The sequence below is a fragment of the Eucyclogobius newberryi genome, unplaced genomic scaffold (assembly GCF_026437365.1).
Source record: "Eucyclogobius newberryi isolate DKJ021-1_F unplaced genomic scaffold, fEucNew1.0.hap1 SCAF_22, whole genome shotgun sequence".
In the NCBI taxonomy this organism is placed as follows: Eukaryota; Metazoa; Chordata; class Actinopteri; order Gobiiformes; family Gobiidae; genus Eucyclogobius; species Eucyclogobius newberryi.
In genome coordinates this window covers 12,266,113-12,280,136 of record NW_027315857.1, presented here as the reverse complement: position 1 = coordinate 12,280,136, position 14,024 = coordinate 12,266,113, and the positions used below count along the sequence as shown (strand labels likewise).

The 14,024-nt window shown below is 39.3% G+C and overlaps 4 protein-coding genes across 6 annotated transcripts; 2 read left to right on the top strand and 2 right to left on the bottom strand.

The window, feature by feature from the left end:
* The first annotated feature begins 571 nt into the window (after positions 1-571).
* On the top strand, positions 572-2,919 carry dhrs4 (dehydrogenase/reductase (SDR family) member 4). Its single transcript, XM_072458899.1, has 8 exons — positions 572-681; positions 861-1,038; positions 1,809-1,910; positions 1,984-2,054; positions 2,129-2,180; positions 2,242-2,376; positions 2,448-2,503; positions 2,648-2,919. The coding sequence occupies exons 1-8, from the start codon at positions 575-577 to the stop codon at positions 2,760-2,762; spliced, it is 816 nt and encodes a 271-aa protein (XP_072315000.1). The 5' UTR covers positions 572-574; the 3' UTR covers positions 2,763-2,919.
* Positions 2,920-3,145: 226 nt separating this feature from the next.
* Positions 3,146-7,330, bottom strand: tinf2 (TERF1 (TRF1)-interacting nuclear factor 2). 3 transcript variants are annotated; one of them, XM_072458896.1, is made up of 10 exons: positions 7,066-7,330; positions 6,768-6,985; positions 6,574-6,675; positions 6,392-6,475; positions 6,213-6,323; positions 6,010-6,133; positions 3,845-4,607; positions 3,607-3,662; positions 3,458-3,537; positions 3,146-3,372 (listed from the first exon to the last, which is right to left on the bottom strand). In XM_072458896.1, exons 1-10 carry the CDS (start codon positions 7,097-7,099, stop codon positions 3,253-3,255), a joined length of 1,692 nt encoding a protein of 563 aa, XP_072314997.1. In that variant the 5' UTR covers positions 7,100-7,330; the 3' UTR covers positions 3,146-3,252. The 3 variants fall into 3 exon arrangements, with proteins under 3 accessions (XP_072314997.1, XP_072314998.1, XP_072314999.1); XM_072458897.1 differs by having other exon boundaries at positions 7,072-7,330; XM_072458898.1 differs by having other exon boundaries at positions 3,147-3,372; positions 6,768-6,973; positions 7,072-7,330.
* Positions 7,331-7,795: 465 nt separating this feature from the next.
* cideb (cell death inducing DFFA like effector b) lies at positions 7,796-9,188 on the top strand. The gene is made up of 5 exons (XM_072458776.1): positions 7,796-7,931; positions 8,063-8,177; positions 8,242-8,394; positions 8,783-8,967; positions 9,036-9,188. Exons 1-5 carry the CDS (start codon positions 7,906-7,908, stop codon positions 9,178-9,180), a joined length of 624 nt encoding a protein of 207 aa, XP_072314877.1. The 5' UTR covers positions 7,796-7,905; the 3' UTR covers positions 9,181-9,188.
* Positions 9,189-9,974: 786 nt separating this feature from the next.
* homezb (homeobox and leucine zipper encoding b) lies at positions 9,975-12,031 on the bottom strand. Its single transcript, XM_072459435.1, has 2 exons — positions 11,958-12,031; positions 9,975-11,181 (listed from the first exon to the last, which is right to left on the bottom strand). Exon 2 carries the CDS (start codon positions 11,178-11,180, stop codon positions 9,975-9,977), a length of 1,206 nt encoding a protein of 401 aa, XP_072315536.1. The 5' UTR covers position 11,181; positions 11,958-12,031.
* Positions 12,032-14,024: the final 1,993 nt, after the last annotated feature.

Sequence of the window (14,024 nt, the reverse complement as noted above, 5' to 3'; positions counted from 1 at the left end):
ATCGTCGAGATAGTTTAAAACCATTATATTCCATACCATAATGATTTCTGTGAAATAAAAGAACAACAATTATGAAGCCAAATCACTATACATACATTTATTTATTTTAAACTGGGTGTTAAATTTACTTTGAAATAACCGGAAACAGGGATGTACGGGCTTCCGTGGGTCACTGATCGAGTCTTTCAAGAGTTAGAATAACTAACATTTCTCATTTTTAGTTTGTTTATCTATATTTTTACCGGGTGTTGATCATCAGTGGGTGAGACTATCTTTTTAAATCACTTTAGTTGTGATGCATGACAAATACTATTGCTTGATGTGTTTTACAACCAGGTAACAACTACATGTGGTTTGTTTACATCGACAGCGTTTGCTATAATTGGGAAGATTGTGTAAATTTAAGCCACTAAAAAAGTAATTACTCATACACTATTGGTTCCATTGGAATTGGTTCTCCATAACACACACGCACACACGCACACACGCACACACAGATACATCCTACCCTTTGCCCCAGTGTCTTTTGTACTCCCATACAAGAACATGGAAAAACTGTTTTGTCCTGTAGGGGATGTTCAGGAGTGCGGTCAGCTGTCTTCGGATCTGTCCTGTTGGCAAAAGAAATATGTCCAGCAGTCTTGTAGGAAAGGTAGCCATTGTAACGGCCTCAACAGATGGGTAAGAACAAACCTTATTCATGTTTTGATGCAATATTTTAACATTACTTGCAATTTCCAAACATATGTGAAATGCAGTGAAGGGCTTTAGTAAAGGTTGAAATATAGAAGCTGACTTAAGTGAAAAGTTGAATGTGCACAGAATTATCTCAAATTAGTTTTCTTTTTTTCTGTCCCTAGAATCGGTCTGGCTGCAGCTCAAGCCTTGGGGAAGAAGGGAGCCCATGTAGTGGTGAGCAGCCGACGCCAGACCAATGTGGACAGAGCTGTGGCCTTGCTTCAGAGTCAGAACATCCAAGTGACTGGTACCACTTGTAATGTGGGTAGTGGAGAGGACAGAGAAAAACTGATTGAAGTGGTGAGTCAAATCTAAAACTGGGCAGCAAGACCTAAAGGCCAATTATAATCGAAATATCTAGAAATAGTTTGGGTAATAATAATAATAATAATAATAATAGTCTTTATTCATTAAATTATAAGCCATCCACACTCCAGTTACTTCTATAGTCACAGTTGCCCTGGGGTAGATTGATGGAAGTGAGGCTACCAATTTGTGCCATCAGCCCCTTCCCACCATCCATACTAGGCAAGATAGGTGAAGTACTAGTAAGTCTAGCCTAAGAACCCCACAGCACTTAGTCCAAGTGGGGTTTGTGACAAGCGCTGTAACCACTGTTACTGTCTGACTGAAGTTTTAATGCAATTATTTTTTACTGGTAAAATTTCGATAGTATTCATATTTAAGTTTGAGCCAATCACCAATGATGATCGCAGTTTCAGTTCCTTGGCAATGGTTGTTATGATCCTTGCCATCCATTTGAACTTTAAACAGTTCATAAATTCTTGAAGGTGAACCCCACCTAACTGGGGTTTCAACCATTTTCAGAAAGTTCATGTCCCTCACAGTAGGTTCTATCTCTGACCTCCTCTTTTAAACTAGGTCCTTGGTAGGGCCCATGGTAGGGTTGCAAGCACCACCTTGAGGGTCGTGCAAATAATATAGAATGTATTATGTTATATCATTAATCTGTGATGGGTTTCTTGCTGAATAAGTTTGGACCTAAAGTGAAAAAAGACTGTTCCTGTGTTAGAATAAGCAATTAATCAAAATTGTTCTTCCTTGTGTAGACTCTTCAAAAGTATGGTGGCATTGACATTTTAGTATCAAACGCAGCAGTCAACCCTTTCTTTGGAAACACACTGGATTCCACGGAGGATGTTTGGGACAAGGTATGAACAAAAATACTTTTACAGGTGCCAAAATGTTGTAGTGTGCATAATCTTATATGGCCTGATTTTGTAGATTTTGTCCATTAATGTGAAAGCATCTTTCCTGTTGACCAAGTTGGTGGTGCCTCACATGGAGAAACGAGGGTAAGCATCAAGAAGAGTACATCACACTTAAACACCAGACAGAATGATGTCATTGCTGCAGTTTTTGTTTATAGAGGCGGAAATATAGTGTTTGTTTCATCTGTAGCTGGATATCAACCAATGCCGGTAAATAAATACAAGTATTTAAAGGTGACCTATGTTTTGTAATAACTGATTTATTTTCCAGGGCTTGGGTCCTTACAGTGTGAGTAAAACAGCTTTGCTCGGTCTGACTCGAGTGCTTGCCCCAGAGTTGGCCTCTAGTAACATCAGAGTCAATTGTGTGGCACCTGGAATAATCAAGACACGCTTCAGTTCAGCTGTAAGAATGGATGTGTACTATAGGGTCATTTTTGTGTTTAAATTGTTACATTCACAATATTGTGTTTCTAGTTGTGGCAAAATGAAGACGTAATGGATGAGTTTCAAAAGCAACTCAGTATTAAAAGGTACAATTTCTGTTAAAACAGTTAAAATGTTCCAAACTACACATTTTTGTTCCAGTAGTCATTTATTTTTTAAGGCAAACTGTTAAATTATATAAACAATATATTGCTAATGTGTTAAATACTTGTTTGGCTTTTTGTTGGCAGAGTTGGAGAGCCAGAGGAAATTGGTGGGGTGATTTCCTTCTTGTGCTCCGAAGAAGCTTCATATATTACAGGAGAGACAATTACAGTGACTGGAGGAATGAGTGGACGACTGTAAAGTGCTTTATTTTAATTTATTTTTAAAGATAAAACTAATTTGAATAATCACAAATCTTATTTTGATTTATTTTTCTCCCATATGAACAAATGCCTTGAAAAATTTAGAGGCAAAAGTAGTCTATATTAAATCAACTGGCATATGAGAAAGAATATCTCTTGTATGTGCGCGTTTCCTGTTAATTGCTGTTTATGTTAATAAAACTAAACCAGATGTGAAAATATATTCATTTTGAAAGAATGGTGAATAAAACAAACTAAAATACACATTTTAATTTGATTATAACGTTTACACACAACACAACTTAATATAAATGATATCAGAATAAAATATCTACAATGTATTTATCTTAAAAATTACTTGCATAATATAGCATGGCTTTGTTAGTTTTCCCCCATGATGATAAAGCCACAAACTGGAAATACTAATGTATTAACAATATAAAAGCGGGATTTCTTCAGTGCTACACCAGAGCCCTTAAAACAACCGTTCACCGTCGTTTACTGCCAGGACCAAGCCGGGTGCGTTTCTCTGCACATGGTTTCCAATACTCCCTCAAAGTAGGAACATATGTGCCATGCTTGGTTTTACAATAGCGTTTGGAAAAAAGCTGTAGGAAAATAGAATAGTCATACGAGTTTGATAATAATAGAATGGCAAAGTTTCACCTGAACGTGACGTGAAGGGGTTCATACCCGTCCTTTAAAATTTTTTGTAGCTTCATCCTCAGAATCAGCTACATAGTCTTCATTTCCTCCCGGGGAGTCCTGATGTTCTGCAAAATCAAATTAAATTGTGAAAAAAAGTTAAACATGTAGTCAAGTTTATAATAAAGTAAAAGTACCTGTACGCTGGAGTCGTAGGGATAATCTTTGTGTGGGTGGGTGGTTGGGAGTATTTCTGTGAAAAACAGTAACTCCTTGAGGTCAAAGGAAAACACCAAGCAATTTCCAGATCCCCTTTCAGCTACTGATTTATTTGTATAATTTACAACATTTGCATATTGGGAATGAAGGCAATTCATAAAATTAGATTAAAAAAAATATTAGATAAACTGTCTGCCCAGGAAAAAAAATCCTTACTCTTTATTGTCTGAACCAGGGATGCTGTCGTTGGTCCTTGGAGATTGGGCGCTCACACAGTTGTACTCGACGGTGACTGGTGGAATGCTTCTTGGCTTTGTAACATTTTGGTCCCGATTGCACGCAGAACTAGGCAATAGTTTCTTAACCTTCACTTTGGGCTGACTTTTTAGGCAGGAAACCCAGATGGAACAGAGCGAGTTGTCATCTGGGATCTGAGGTATTTTCAAACCAATGTTATGCAAGCAGGCTTTCAGCATTTCCCTACTGTCAAATGACATTTCTATCGATTTGCACTTATCGCTGATTTGATGTACATTACTGGTCATCCTTCTTTTAACACACCTGGCTTTTCTGAGTACATCTTCCTGATCTGATGCACTGTCTTCATCATCAATGTGCTTTCTTTTCAGCCCAGTAATTCCACCATTTTCAACCTGATCAACATTCTCACCAACTTGCTTTTCTTTGCTCCCAGTGCATTTAATATTTGATTCTGAGAGATGACTTTCACTGCTTCCATCATTGGAGTTTGTCGTTTCACTGCTCCGTAAACGTTGGGAGGCCGAGATCATGAAGGGCACTTTATCGTTCGATAGGAGTCCGAACACAGGTTTGATGAATGCCGTTTTGTGAGCGATCAGAGACATGGAAGACTGATCTGATACTCCAAATCCTGTTTGTTCATTTGAAGGCAGTTTTCCAGATGGTGGAAGGGAAAGGGAGGCAAGGATGGAGTCTCCCATATTTGGAGGAAGGGATGCTGTACAAAAAAAATTAAAAATAAATGCATTAATATTGACAAATTGCCAGGTGGTAGAAGCTGCCAGTCGAAGTCAAATAGACTCCAAAAATAAACAAATAAAAACCTGAGTGCTCATTCAGGACAGCATATAACCCACAATAACATCCAAAGACCTGAAGGTTTTAATTAAGGGCAGTGCTCAATCACAAATTGCACCCACGGGAGGGTTGGCACATTTGGCAAAAAACATCTGGATGATCCCAAGAATATTTTGATTTGAGATTATGGCTAAAACGTTGTGTAGTGCATTACATCTGGTAAACCACACAGCACTTAGAGCATCATTCCTAGTCACACTTGGAGGTAGGAGTGTGATGGTCTGAGGCTGCTTTGCTACTTCTGGACCTGGAAAACTTTATTTCCCTCAAGCTCAGAGGCTCAGGTACTGCTGCAAGACAATGAGCAGACTTTGAGATTCTGCAGTTTGACCCAGTTCATATCAAACAAAAAAAGAAAACTATTCTGGAAAAAAAAAATAATAATAATAAAAAAAAAGGGGGGCCTGAATGACTCCACAGATGCAAAAGACACATCACCAGTTATCACAAGCACTTGGTGCCAGTTATTGCTGCCAAGGGTTGGCCAGTTATTAGGTTCAAGGTGCAATTACTTACTCACACAGGTGCCAGATAGATTTGGATTTATTTTCCCTTAAAAAATAAATAAAGTAATAATTTAGTGACTGCATTTTGTTTGCTTGTGTTGTCTTTGTGTGAAACATTAAAATGTGTCTGATGATCTGAAAAAAATAAAAAGGAACTGTATGGGCCTTTATTTATGGGCCTATATTAAATACTAATACAGGCGCAACTGCACATGGGTTGCCAGTGCATTAACTTACATAATAGGGGACACATACAAGTTCTTCTCAATCTTAGTAAGTGAACAGCCAATGCCTCATGTGAAAGAACTTCGAGAATTCTCTTACCGAGCTGCAGAGACTGCACTAGTGCAGAGTCATGATTGGCTGCAGATGCTAAGCTTTAGGTAGTGAGGATTCTGATCCGAGAGAGGACGCACAGGTTTAACCAACAGGATTTCAGCATTGAAACTGGCATCCCAATTGAGAGACTCATGTGAGGCTCATTCTGCGTTTGGATTGGATAATTATCTTGGATTATTAAACAACAAATTATAACAAAGAAATTGTGTCTATTGTTTTTTGTAATTAAGAATTACTATTCAGCAAAAGGTAAATATGTTCAAATCATTGATTGATTATTGATTTTAACATATTTGCATTGAATCTGGGCTGAGGGCACAGATGGAGTTTAAAACTAAATATGTAAATACTTTTTCTTGCAACTGTAATAATAAACAAACAGCAGCATCGAGAACTCTTGTTTAGAAGTGCCTTTACCTGCCGTCTCCAGGTGACCTAAACAACTTTGATGCTGGAGAAGCACCTTCAGAAGCTGTGGTTGTGTTGCTGCCTGAGCGCACTCTTCCAAGACAGGGGGCGCTTCACTGAGCCATGACACAGTCTACCAAACACATTTATCAAAAGCAAAGTAGGGTACTTCAAATTACAGATACAGGGTTAAGATTTTTAATGACTTCTACCTGTGTAAGATTGGGTACTGGGAGTAGCTGGTCTAAACGGATTAAAAACTCCCAGAGCAGCTTCTCCAATTCCTGGTCATATTTTTGTCCATAAACTACAGGGAAGTCTTCCTGTAAATTAAATCAAAGTTTATATTAAGTGTTCTAGCCATGCGTTATAGACTTAATGCTCTATCCACCTTAAAAAAACGCTCCCTTTCCGACTTGTCTGTTAGCAACACTGAAACTAATGCATGGAATTCTTCCACTGTCTTTTGAATTTTCTGAGGAATGAGGAAAGTATAACAAAGGTGTTGAAAACAATATTGACTTGTTATAAATTTGACATGTTACATTTAATATGATGTTCCAAAGCACTTACCATATCTATAGCAGAGGAGGATGAAGGTGAAACTTTAATCCTTTTCATATGCACAGCAATGGTTTTCGGGTCAGGCTGTTTATTACACAACTCCAAGATTAGCTATACACATGCACAAAATAAGAGTCAATTACGTTTACTACAGAAGGGTTTTAGAGAACTCTATAATGGACAGTATCTCCCCAAATATGTACCCGTGCTCTAAATCCCAAGGCGAGTTTAGCTTGGTGCCTCAAAGTGAGCAGTCCAGAAACGGTGTCACAGGCCGAGGTAACAAATTCCTCCACAATCCCATACTGCATCACATCCCTGTCCTTCATTACTTTCCACAGAGCTGCGGACACCAGACGCACGGGAGGCGCCAGCAGCTTCAGTGCTGCAAAGGGGAGGCTATTCTGACCTGTGCAGTCAACTCATCAAAAAACAAACTCAATAAATATCATAATGCACGTACTATACAACGTACTGTAATAGGCAAAACTGGTATGTCACACTTACCATGTGTCTTCGGCTTTCTTGCAGCCATCCTGCAGTGTACGGCACAAGAATTGGCTTTCTTAGCAACCTCAACAAGATTCAATGCTACGCAACAAATAGCGTGCAGTAAGCTACCGTTACCGTGCAGTTTGGATTACAAAAACATTTGAGAGGCCACGCACTATTATATATTTATCGCAGAGAGTAGATTATTTTGATGCAAACAAAACAAAAACAAGCTTGAATCAAAACTTCAGTCTGACATCCTCCCGCCGTCAACACAGCAGATACAGACTACTGCACGCCTTTACATCCCGCAAGGGCGGAGTTCTGCGTGTCTAAACAGTCGAAGCGCGTCTCCGCTCGTCTCCGCACGAACCCAGGATAATAATCAAACGTACACAGTGCAATGCGCAACAGGATGTGACGCCATAAACCGCGAACGCTACTTTTCCGGAAACAAATAATAAAAATGAAATACGATTAAAAATGTTAAAGCTAGTAAACATTATATGTTTAACCACATTTCTAAATAGTATTTAAATATTAATCAGATTCGGGGAGGCTTTTAAATGAATGAAATGAATCAAAACATATTCGTGAAAAGGTTTATTATGAGTTTATTCATTGTTGATTTGCTCCATTGTTCATATATTCAAGTTGCAATGACTACAAAGAGGAAGGAGCCATACAGTGAAGCAAGAGTTGAACTTTGATTGGAGCTTTACTTTATCATCAGGCCTGGGGCAAAGTTCATCAACTTGGTCTATTCAGAACTGACACTATCCCAAGTGGTTACAGCATAACAACAACAACCCACAGAGCAAGAATAGAAGCTAAGGAGGAAAGCAAAGAATGGATTCCACTTCTTCGTTTATTAAGTGAGTAAAATTATCAAAACTAAGCTAAATCATGTGCAATGGTACCATGGTGTGTGTGTGTGTGTGTGTGTGTGTGTGTAAATGTTTTGAAAATGCCTTCACGCCAACATAATTTGCTTCACATTCTAAAGGTCTGTAACTAAGAGAGTATGGTCCCCCACCCAGCGGCCCTTCAGGGTGTGCTGTCCCAACAGGGAGATTAAGAAAGGAGTCGTTGCTGGAACTCTAGAGGAGCTAAAAGAGAGGGTGAGCCAAAATCTACATCTATTAATATTCGATAGTTTATTCATTGATCAATTTTATGCCCCAGGCCTGCCAGGCGTTGCTGCTATCAGCTATGTCCTTGTCTCTATTTTGTGAAGAGGATGGTACAGAGGTGGATTCCGACGAGTTCCTTATCTCACTGCCCGACAACACCATGCTCATGGCCTTGAAACATGGGCAAATCTGGAAACCTCAGTCCGTATGTACCAAGCATAATAATCAGTACCCACTTGAAAATGGTCACAGTGGGAAAGTAAACATCCATCCTTTCTATTTTGTGGGTGGGAGAAACACTGTTGTTATTATCCCCTTATGTAACTTCACTGATGAGGGGACTATATGCCAGTGAAGTTTAAAGTACACATCTGGTGTTGCAAATTATGCAGCTGTATACCAATTACATAAAAAAATCAATCACACTGTTTTCACGTTTTGACATGTATAAAATTATATACTTAAGATTCTTCTTCTGACTGATTACACTTTTTAGTATTAGTACACCATTGCCCTGCCACAGTATCTCTGCTATCTTTATTGATTGGGCTATCATGTTTTATATCAATAATAAAACTTTATCTTTCTCACAGGGAGCTGTTGTGGCTAAACCTGACAACAAGCCCCGCAATGGTAAAGACATTGCTCGCGTCACCTTTGACCTTTACAAGATGAGCCCCAGGGACCTGTTTGGTTCTCTGAGTGTGAAGGCAACTTTTCAAGGCTTGTATTCAGTCAGTGCAGATTTCCAATGTTTGGGGCCAAAGAAAGTTCTCAGGTAATATACAACAGTAACTCTATACAGTTTTATACAATTTATTCAATAACTTGACTCTTACTGTTTAGAGAGGCACTCAGGGTAGCCTCGGGGCTACTTCAGGCAGCAGGACACCTTCTTATAACCTCTGCGGCATTGATTCGGCGGATCATTGAAGGAGCTGAGCTTTGGCAGCCACAGAGGGTTGGAGAGTACACCGCCACTTGGAACTGAAACCACCAGCTGTTTGCATATTACACTGCTAAGCTCTTAATTAGACAACAATCTGTGTAAATGAGAATTTATATTTATTATGGATAGTTTAACAATACATATAGTATCACTCAAGTTATACGCGATCAAATAAGATATTCTAGTTTGATAATGAATTCCAAATGTATAATTATGTACAATGCCATTTTGTGTTCAAGAACCGTGTTGGTGTTCCTATCCATGGGTTTAAACCTGTAACCATAATAACAGCTAACAATTTCAAACTTTATGTCTTTTGAAAGGGAAAATGTATAAAATGAATTAGATGTAGATTGCAAATTGCTGCATCCAAATAATTTCAGACATTTACATTTTATTGATCGCTATTAACATCTTTATAATGAAATGTCAAAATGAACACATTCACTTGTATGCAAAATAAATGGTAATATGCTATTACTTTCAAAAACTGCACATACAATGAATTTGAAAAACAACTGTGCAATCATTCCAATAAAACTTAACACTTAATGAAAAAGAGAAGAAAATGTAAAACACTTGGAACAAGGACTATGTTTCTTACAGATTCTAACTCTAGATGTCAAACTTTCCCACTTGAGGACTTCTCCACTTGAGGACTTCTCCACTTGAGGACTTATCCACTTGAGGACTTATCCACTTGAGGACTTATCCACTTGAGGACTTATCCACTTGAGGACTTCTCCACTTGAGGACTTATCCACTTGAGGACTTATCCACTTGAGGACTTATCCACTTGAGGACTTATCCACTTGAGGACTTATCCACTTGAGGACTTATCCACTTGAGGACTTCTCCACTTGAGGACATATCCACTTGAGGACTTCTCCACTTGAGGACTTCTCCACTTGAGGACATATCCACTTGAGGACTTCTCCACTTGAGGACTTCTCCACTTGAGGACTTCTCCACATCATCTTTTTAGATTGCTCACGCACTACGTTGGCCACGGCCCACTTATGTTGCTCCACACTCAACCATCCTGGTTTGACTTTCTTGATTAAATAGCGCATGTTCTTGAACCATTGGACTAAATGAAAGCGGGAAGCGCCGGACAGTGATGACAACTCCCTGTATTGTTTGCCACTTGGATACTGGTATTTGGCAAATTCAAGCTTCATTAATGCCAGCTGCTTCTTTGTCTTCAAAGGCCTGCAAACCAACCCATGTTTTTTGATTTTGAGATTGCTGCAGGTTGGTGACACTTCCTTCTTAGGATGTAGACAATTGGTTTCCATTTGTTCTTTCTCCATGAGTAATGATGTCACTGAAGATGCAACCTGGGACTGGAAAGTGACTGATGGACTCCTATCAAGGGCCTCGTCCTTAATACTAAAACTATTTTCACCATCATTTTGCAAAGGTGTGATGTCTGGTTTGGAACAGGAACCTAAGAATGCCTGGGAATTGTCTTCAGTGGTCTCACTTTGTGTTGCATTGAGATCAAGGACTTCATTTTTTCTCTTCAATACTTTCCTTTTGCGTCCTCTTTGCTTCTCCTCTGCATCACCCTCCTCTTCTCTGGTTAACTTGGGCTTTTTCATGGTTTCATTTTCACAGTTTTGCTGCTTTCTCTTGGGCGTCATCCTTCCAAACATTTTCCTTCTCACCACATTGATGTCATTTGAGTCCCAGCTGATGCCGTAGCAGAGTCTCTGTGACATGAACCACACCTTCACCTGGTCAGGGTGCAGGGAGCAGCTCTGCGCCAGTGAGATGGTTTGCATTCGGGTTAAATATGGGAATCTGCTGAAGGCCTCGTCAAGCTTGGCCACTTTGTCTTCTTGAATGTTAATCTGATTGGAATGTATCCAAATTATCTTCTGGTTTTTAGACATCAGGGGGAGGCATACAGTGCTATTCTGGTTTGTATTGAAAGCTGCTGGAGCCAGGGTTGGTTGTGGCACAGCCTTCTGAAAAGTGCTGCCACTGGTGATGGGAAAGTGTTCATTCATCTTATGCCTCATCCTTCCAATTTCCATTCTGCAAGACAAAAGCAATCATGCCATAAAATACAGGTAAAAATAAAAGTAAGTAAAGTAAAAAGTGTTAGCTAACCAATGAGATGTGGCTCAATAAGATAAGATAAGATAATCCTTTAATATCCACACAAGGGGAAATTTCGTTGTTACAACGCAGTAGAACAGGAGGAAAGGACAGATTATAGGAAGTTTCAAAACACACTCTTAATAGAACTCTTATGAACAAAAACCAAAAGACTCTTATTAACAAAACTCCTCTCCTATCTTAATAGGAAATGGAGGGGGGGAAATAAAATAAAATAGATAAATGAAATAAAAAAATAAATAAATAAATAAAGATAAAGATAAAAATGAGATAATAATAATAATAATAAAATAATGATATAGAATTTTTTTTAAATAAAATAAAGTATAAATAGCTAGCACAAGATTAGGTAATACTAATGCTATTTGAATGCTAATACGCATTCAAATGTTTTTTTTTTACCAGTGCATACTAAAGTTAGCATACGGTGTCCAAACTAAATTCTATGAACTTTACCAAATAAAAAAACGTGTAAAATAGCACATTTTAAAACTTACAGGGCTGTTTTGTTTTGTTTACTTTACTTGGTCGTGTATGAGACGCTAACTTTACCTGACTCGTGTATGGCTATGCTAACAAAAGATCGTTGACTTCAAAAAATCAACTTGACCCAAACACGACGGATAAAATGCTATATAGTGTTCATTTTTTATCAAGCAAGTTAGGAAATTGCAATCATTTGGAAATCTCACCTTATTGACCTTCGCAATCTTCATCAAATAATTCGGTCCGCGATGGTTGACGTGGTGGATTCTCTGGTCTGGTTCCACTACTTCATCTAAACATGTACTGCTTTAACCTGCCACCACTGTATCATACTTATACTTTTGTAATGATACAGTGGAAACGCAAACGAAATACGAGCATTTGAAAACATGATCAGTACAATTTCACCCATCAAATATGACTCCAAATATAAGCAAAATAATCTATTATATCTGAAAGGAAATGAAAGATTTTCAGTAGAAATGATTAATTATTAAAATATTTTATTAGAAAGACAACTCATGTATTTAGTTGGATTTGAAAAGAGGTATTTAGTTGGCCTGTGTGCTGTATATTTACTCTATCCAAAACAAAAGCAAAAATAAGCCAACTCAAAGCTTGTTAGATTTGCAGATACTGACTATTGGAACAGGTTTCAACAAACTGCACAGGGGAAAGTGTATAAGTCTGTAACAGCACATTATTCACAAATCAGGTCCTGGAATGAGCATCATGAGGCTTTAAATGGGACAAAATTCATGGGGTACTTTGGTGAAAATGGTAGAGTAAACAGTTTTATATCTGTCTCTCAAAGGTAGTGTAATCAAAGTAATAAGTACTCAACTTAGTTACTGACCACCACTGCTACTCAGTTAAATTTACTTTGTCTTGTCTTTCAAATTATATCAACGTAAAATTATAAACATTAATACGAGTGGACTTTAGGAGTATTATTGGGAGCTGTTTTTTTTTTTCCTTCTTTTTTATTGTCAAAATTCTTTATAACAAAACATTTATGACAGATAACAAACAGTTAAGGGAATACCAGGGGGGGGGGGCATTTTACAATTACAGTTACATTTTATACATCAAAAACATTTAATGACACACAGTTTTCATAAGTAGAAATGGCTTTTAGGTTTAAACTTCTGGTAATAGTGAGCAAATATGATTACATTTGTTTAATAACAACAGGGGGGAAAAGGGATACTGATGATGAAAATGTACTCAGGTCTGCTGGTGTGAGACTGCTGTTTCTCAGGTCTGCTGGTGTGAGACTGCTGTTTCTCAGGTCTGCTGGTGTGAGACTGCTGTTTCTCAGGTCTGCTGGTGTGAGACTGCTGTTTCTCAGGTCTGCTGGTGTGAGACTGCTGTTTCTCAGGTCTGCTGGTGTGAGACTGCTGTTTCTCAGGTCTGCTGGTGTGAGACTGCTGTTTCTCAGGTCTGCTGGTGTGAGACAGCTGTTTCTCAGGTCTGCTGGTGTGAGACTGCTGTTTCTCAGGTCTGCTGGTGTGAGACAGCTGTTTCTCAGGTCTGCTGGTGTGAGACTGCTGTTTCTCAGGTCTGCTGGTGTGAGACAGCTGTTTCTCAGGTCTGCTGGTGTGAGACTGCTGTTTCTCAGGTCTGCTGGTGTGAGACTGCTGATTCTCAGGTCTGCTGGTGTGAGACAGCTGTTTCTCAGGTCTGCTGGTGTGAGACAGCTGATTCTCAGGTCTGCTGGTGTGAGACAGCTGTTTCTCAGGTCTGCTGGTGTGAGACTGCTGTTTCTCAGGTCTGCTGGTGTGAGACAGCTGTTTCTCAGGTCTGCTGGTGTGAGACAGCTGTTTCTCAGGTCTGCTGGTGTGAGACAGCTGTTTCTCAGGTCTGCTGGTGTGAGACTGCTGTTTCTCAGGTCTGCTGGTGTGAGACAGCTGTTTCTCAGGTCTGCTGGTGTGAGACAGCTGTTTCTCAGGTCTGCTGGTGTGAGACAGCTGATTCTCAGGTCTGCTGGTGTGAGACAGCTGTTTCTCAGGTCTGCTGGTGTGAGACTGCTGATTCTCAGGTCTGCTGGTGTGAGACAGCTGTTTCTCAGGTCTGCTGGTGTGAGACTGCTGTTTCTCAGGTCTGCTGGTGTGAGACTGCTGTTTCTCAGGTCTGCTGGTGTGAGACTGCTGATTCTCAGGTCTGCTGGTGTGAGACAGCTGTTTCTCAGGTCTGCTGGTGTGAGACAGCTGATTCTCAGGTCTGCTGGTGTGAGACTGCTGATTCTCAGGTCTGCTGGTGTGAGACAGCTG

Coding starts and splice junctions, on each gene's coding strand:
- homezb (XM_072459435.1), bottom strand. CDS start 11,180: ATGGAAATTGGAAGGATGAGGCATAAGATGAATGAACACTTTCCCATC.
- dhrs4 (XM_072458899.1), top strand. CDS start 575: ATGTTCAGGAGTGCGGTCAGCTGTCTTCGGATCTGTCCTGTTGGCAAA. Junction 2,055..2,128: donor CCTCACATGGAGAAACGAGG/GTAAGCATCAAG, acceptor TTTTGTTTATAG/AGGCGGAAATATAGTGTTTG. Junction 2,377..2,447: donor AGACACGCTTCAGTTCAGCT/GTAAGAATGGAT, acceptor TTGTGTTTCTAG/TTGTGGCAAAATGAAGACGT.
- tinf2 (XM_072458896.1), bottom strand. CDS start 7,099: ATGGCTGCAAGAAAGCCGAAGACACATGGTAAGT. Junction 6,676..6,767: donor CCTTGGGATTTAGAGCACGG/GTACATATTTGG, acceptor GCATGTGTATAG/CTAATCTTGGAGTTGTGTAA. Junction 3,373..3,457: donor CAAAAAATTTTAAAGGACGG/GTATGAACCCCT, acceptor ATTTTCCTACAG/CTTTTTTCCAAACGCTATTG.
- cideb (XM_072458776.1), top strand. CDS start 7,906: ATGGATTCCACTTCTTCGTTTATTAA. Junction 8,395..8,782: donor AAATCTGGAAACCTCAGTCC/GTATGTACCAAG, acceptor TCTTTCTCACAG/GGAGCTGTTGTGGCTAAACC. Junction 8,968..9,035: donor GGGCCAAAGAAAGTTCTCAG/GTAATATACAAC, acceptor CTTACTGTTTAG/AGAGGCACTCAGGGTAGCCT.